General features: G+C 35.6%; 1 protein-coding gene across 2 annotated transcripts in view; it reads left to right on the top strand.

Moving 5' to 3' along the window:
- Nucleotides 1-6,000, top strand: part of ELF1 (E74 like ETS transcription factor 1) — a 45,978-nt gene that overhangs the window by 21,229 nt on the left and 18,749 nt on the right. For both annotated transcript variants that reach the window (XM_011369735.2, XM_023536359.1), the window contains exon 2: nt 842-1,022. In XM_011369735.2, coding sequence (XP_011368037.1) covers nt 842-1,022 — 181 coding nt within the window. The remainder of the gene's footprint in view (nt 1-841; nt 1,023-6,000) is intronic.

Below are 6,000 nucleotides of genomic sequence, written 5' to 3'. Positions count from 1 at the left end.
TTTTTTTTTTTTTTTGCATTAATAGGCTGTTTATTGCATACCAGTGGTTTGGGGGAATAGTGATTTGAATAGAAATATTAATATGAAAATGTGGCAAATGAATAATACCATTATAGAATGACAGGTAGAGCTATATAAAAGGAGTTGATAAATGTCAAAGTGTTTTTACTATGTTTGAAAAGTAATGCTATAGATAGCCCTCATTATTATTATATAGTATTATGCTTATATGTTATATTAATATGCTAAAAAAAAGTTTTATTCGGTTTTCACTTTGATTAACACTGAATTCTTTTCATGACCAATTAACAGATCTTTGAATAGGTTCTTCAAAACCTTCTCTGGGTCAATTTCCTCATCTAGAAAAGGAGACGACTGGAATAGATTAAACAAGGGTCTGTTCAGTTCTAAAATTCTGTGGTCTTATAACTAGATAGAAAAACGAAAGTTAATTTTCCCGTTTGAGTCAAAAGTTGTTGTTAAATACGGCCTGTATGCCAAGTGAAAGTAATGTTTATTTAAACTCACAGACATTTTTCTGTCAAACTTTTGTTGAGATTTTAATTGTGCATTTAATTGTATGTCCCTTCTTATACATTAATGATATTAGTAAATTTAACGTGGTTTAAAAGTTTACTTTTATAGGCTCTTCCAGTGAAAACTGGTTGTTAGGACTCAAAATTGATAATGAAAGTTCATGTGGTTTTCGTAGACACGTGAGTAGGCTCCCTGGGGCCTAAAAGGACTGTCACGATACAAGCAGCTGATGATGTGGGAATTACACTGATGTTAGATCTGATAAAAGCCGACGTCGTTAACCCTTTGTCCCCTTGCCCCTCAGCTTGGTGACCCAGCTATTTTTCCGGCTGTAATCGTGGAGCACGTTCCTGGTGCCGATATTCTCAATGGTTATGCCGGGCTGGCCTGTGTAGAAGAGCCGAGTGACATGATCACTGAGAGCTCCCTGGACGTCGCTGAAGAAGAAATCATAGATGACGACGACGAAGACATCACCCTGACCGGTGAGTGGGCCTCCAGCGGGGCCTTACTTCAGCAGAGTTTTCGCCAGTGTCGTAGCCCTGTGATGCAGTACCAAGTCCCTAACTTGGTTTGGAATCACTCTGTCACCTGCAGAGGGTCGAGCCCTTCAAGAAGGAACGTGCATTTTCTTTCTCACCTCCCCTTTCTTCTTGCTTAATCTATTGAGATGAATGTGACAGAATCCCAGGCGCCTAACAGGAACCAAACCAACTCGGTTCATCGCGCCTTCTCTGAGCGCTCTTTACGTGCCTAGCTCTACACTCCTGAGAACAATGAGAAGTTGTTTATAGGAAAAAAGATAGGAAAGTTTTTCTTTTCTTTCTTTCTTTTTTTCTTTTTTTACTACTGCTGCATGAAGCAAATTAGGAGGCTAGGATCCAACTGTAGGATAAGGTGCTGAGATTTCAAGAAAAGTCTCCTTCAGGTTCAGCCAGACTAGTAGGATATTTAAAACGTAAAGAGTTCACTCCATGAGCATGGGGTGCAGTGGTGGTGGTTTCCATCAGTTTTAGAAATCGGGGTGTGTGCACCTGTGTGTTATGCATTTATATGTGGACATCTTGGCCAGACGTGTCGGACGTCTTTGAGAAAATCAGTTATCTGGAAGCCTTTGTTTAACTTCTCTGTCTTTGAGCGATGTCTTGAGAAAGCAAAGGACCTCGTACCCCTCCTTAGTCTAGAGCGAGGGTGGGGGGAGTCCTGGGCTTTGGACACACTAAGGGAAGACAGAGAGATGGGAAGGCACACTTCATAAACTGCACTTACGAGCCCTGGGCGGCACTGCAGGTGATTTAGGTGAATTGCTGTTAATATTTATTGCTAATGTTTTTAAGTATGGTAATAGCAATGTGTGAGATTCTTTATCTTTTTTGCATACATATACTAAAATACGTAGAGATGAAACTTGGTATCTTGAATTTCTTTAAAGTAAACCTTGAGGGCAGTGAGCGGAGGACAGACGAAAGCAGAGGGACCATGTGCCTTTAATGGTTGACGCTGAGAATGGATATGTGAGAATTCATTATACTGTTTCATAATTTTGATTTCGTTTGACATTTTCAGTAATAAAAAGATTGAACTATTTATGGATTCGTGGCTTATGTTAATGGCCGCAGCTGTCATCTGTAATACCTGACGCCAGATTTTCATGTTCAGCAAAACACTTTCATTTTTATCATTGATTTATCTCATATCAAGTTTGATATAAATTTTAAACTTATAAAATAAACGTACGTTGATAAAATACCACTTTTATCTGTTTATATGTTAGAGGCCTACATAAGGTTTTATTTGGCAAAAAGCTTGTGCTATTTAAAAATTTGAAAACAATTTGACTATGAGCTCCTATCTATGTGGAGAGTCTTCTTTCACTGCCAGCCTTCGAGGATAGAGTAGTGAAATTATTAAAGGAGATGTAGAAATTAGATTTCTGCAAATGGAAGGTAACCATGATGACCGTATTCATTAGTGAATCTCCTCTTTAAAAAATACTGTTATGATTCTCTTCTTTCACATTTACTTCTGTTTTTACAAGGTCAAACATAATTTTTAGTTATTCAAAATCATTTCAAATGTCTTTAATGAGCTGTTTCCTAAGTTATTATAGTATCAGTGTTTTCTGTCCTTGGTATAAATAATAGATTTTAACTAGTTCCCAGATTGTGACTAACCTATTATGAAGTTTAAAAATACGTGTATCAAAAACTGTGGGTTTTATTATTGCCTACAAGAAGTTTTTGTCATCCATTTAATGAAGGGCCAACGTTTTCTTTACATTTTTAAAAGCTAGATGTACTTTTCTTTGTTTGTTTTCTTTCCTGTTTCATGTGAGACCCACCAATTTATTTTGCATTAACTGACCTAAGCACTGCAGCTGGATGGAATAAACAGTTTTACAGATTTGACCATTGATATTAAACACATTTAGCTGGCCTCACGTTTTTGAAATTTCAAAGAGTAGCATGATTTCTATATAGAGCCGTGGAATAATTTCTAGTGTATATGACTTTAAAAGCAAGGTTCAGGACGGCACAAATAGTATGCTTGCTACCTTTTGCTTCATAGAGGCAAAAGAATATAAGCGATATGTGTGCGTTCGCTTATATTTAAAAAATAGATAAACCAAAACTGATAAAAATGGTTCTTTACAGGGAGAAGGAGGGGACAGGGATGAACGCTAGAATTCTCCAAATGTACTTTGTTTTGTAGCTTTTACTTTGGAATTGTGTAAATGTTTAACAGAATTATAAAACAAAAGTAAATCCAGAAGAGGGAAAATGAGAAATCTCTAGAAATTGAAGCACACCGAAACAAACGAACCCAATTATTATTGAGTTGTTGGTATAACAGAAGACTTATTTATTATTTAAAGTGATTTTTAAGGCTGTACATTTCCCAATGGGATGTAGTCTAAGAAGCAAAAACAAAACTGCAAAGGAAACTTAAACAATTTTCAGTAATTATATTCTTAGTAATAACATGGTTATTGTTGTTTTAAAACTTTGTGCATGTGAGGGATGGTAGGGTAAAATCAATTAAATAATGAAGTTAGTGTTGTAAGATGCCAGGATTTACAGTTAAACAAGATATGCAAATGTTAAATTGCAAAAGTTAAGTAGATTTTATAATTTTATAACTAAATTCTTTATGTTATATAAGTCTAAAAATAAATTCTGTAATGCTAAATTTGAGTTGAAAATACTAGTATGAACTCATGATGTATCTTCTTTAAAAGATACAAAGCCAAAATATTTTCTAGCCAAACATGGGGCAACTGGAACATCTATAAGAAGAGTAACCACAATGGATCGAAGTATCTATAATGTTTAAATCCATGATCGCATAACAATACTTACACACAGCCATTTTGAAAACTGACAGTTTAAGGTTAAGAGCAAACATTTATTCTCTCTTCTCTATATGAACTGTATCACTGACTAACTAGATTATTAGATGAGAAGTTTCTCTCTGTAGTAGTGTTCCAACGAATAAATGAAAAAGGAAAGGTAAATAGAAGATTTGCATTTCGTAATCCCCAACGAATTAATAGGAGTAGGTATTGAGCATCAACAGTTGCCACAAAAAGAGTACACCAGGCTCTTGAGCCTTTTAATGGAGGAAAACATCATCACAGATGAAAAATAGCCTTCCCCAAAAAATTTGACCAGAATTTGATGGAGCCTCCAGAACTGACTGCCAATTTTGAGGAAATGTAGAAAAACGTGTTGTATTTCACAATGGGAATACAATTAGCAAAATCCGGATTGTGGGAAATTATACAGGACAAACAGTCTGATTTCTTCATTAAATGCAAAGAAAAGAGAGACAGACAGACAGACAGACAGACAGATGGAGAAATGAAAAGAAACTTAAGAAACCTGTGAGTCAGTTGCAATTTGAGGATCTTATTTGGATTCTGATTCAAACAAAAAACTGTCCCCCCCACCGCTATTTATGATATTTGAGGCATCGGACATCTGAATGCTATTTGACATTAAGGGAATATTGTGGGGTTTTTTGTTTGTTTGTTTTTTAATGTGTGATAATGGTATTCTGTTTGTTTTCAAAATATAGCCCTTATCTTTTAGAGAGACATTGTGAAATATTTACTACTGAAATATTAGGATGGTTAGAATTTGCATCAAATTATTACGAAGGTGGAGGAATGCATAAAGATATAGATAAGCCAAGACTATCCACGAATTGATAATTGTTGAAGATGGGCGATGAATACTTAGTTCATTATATTCTATGATTATTCATAGTCATATTATTATGTGATTGTTTAAAATTTTCCAAAATATTTTTTAGAAAACCAATCAATTTCCTAATTTTGGCCATCGAGAAAGCTTAGCAGTAATGAACAATCCAACAGCAGTGGGCTCTCCTAATATACAAATTATGGTCTCTAAATGGACTTTCCACTAAAAGTACTAGGGTACCTGGAAGAAACTGCTAATTCTGGGTTTGGCGCAGGAAATGTCCAAGGATAGCCTGTAATATCTTATTATCCCAGAAGGCACGGAAGCTATCAGAAATTACTCGGATCATGTCTAAAAGAAACCCAGGAACCAGCTTTAGTTCCCAGTGGCCAAAGATGGGACATTTAGAGATTTATTAGGAACTACAACCACAAAGGATTGAAGAATATCGAATGTGTTAAAGTCTATATTCACAGTGATACTGAAAAAGTAACTCCATGGTCACTTTTGGAAGATAGGAGGAAGCCCATTTATTCTAAAAAACAGTAAATAATGGAAAAAGAATTAAGCATTTAACTTGTCGTTATTGTGTGAACTGTGGCTCAGGATGACCAGATATTAGGAAAGTTCTTTATAGAAAATTATTGCTAATAAATGCTGGAGGAATGATAGGATTAGGATGATCATTTTGGAATCCTTCATGAAATAGTGGATCTAGGCAACTATCATTAATAACTGCTAAAGCCGTTAGATGAAAGACTGGCAGAGAATTTTGTAATGGGTAGATCAGGCTGACAGCACTTTAACTCGATTCTCAATCTTAGTGGTACCGAAAGAATACTATGAGACTTTATAGTGTTACTTCAGGAGCCACATAGAATCACTCAGCATTGCCTTTGACGCATTCTTGCCAAAAAAAAAAAAAAAAAAGGAATGTGAATCTAATCAAGCTTTTAGATGTTGTTATAGGTTTGCAGGAACTACGTGGCGGGTAATCAGCAAAATCTATAATGTGGGAAACTATAGACAGATGACCCTATTTCTTCTATGATAAACAACGAAAAGGGGCAGGGGGAGGGGAGGGGGAGGCAGTACATGTCACCAAATGTAATGCACAAACTTTGGATCCTGATTTGAACAAACCAACTTTTTAAAAAAACCTGAGACATTAAGTCTTGAATCTGGGCCCTTGATACGTGGAGTTTATTATATGATTTTCTCTACTTTTGTATACGTTTGAAACTTTTCATTTTGGAAA

Source organism: Pteropus vampyrus, unplaced genomic scaffold (genome assembly GCF_000151845.1).
Source record: "Pteropus vampyrus isolate Shadow unplaced genomic scaffold, Pvam_2.0 Scaffold154, whole genome shotgun sequence".
Taxonomy (NCBI): Eukaryota; Metazoa; Chordata; class Mammalia; order Chiroptera; family Pteropodidae; genus Pteropus; species Pteropus vampyrus.
This window is presented reverse-complemented; position numbering and strand designations above follow the sequence as displayed.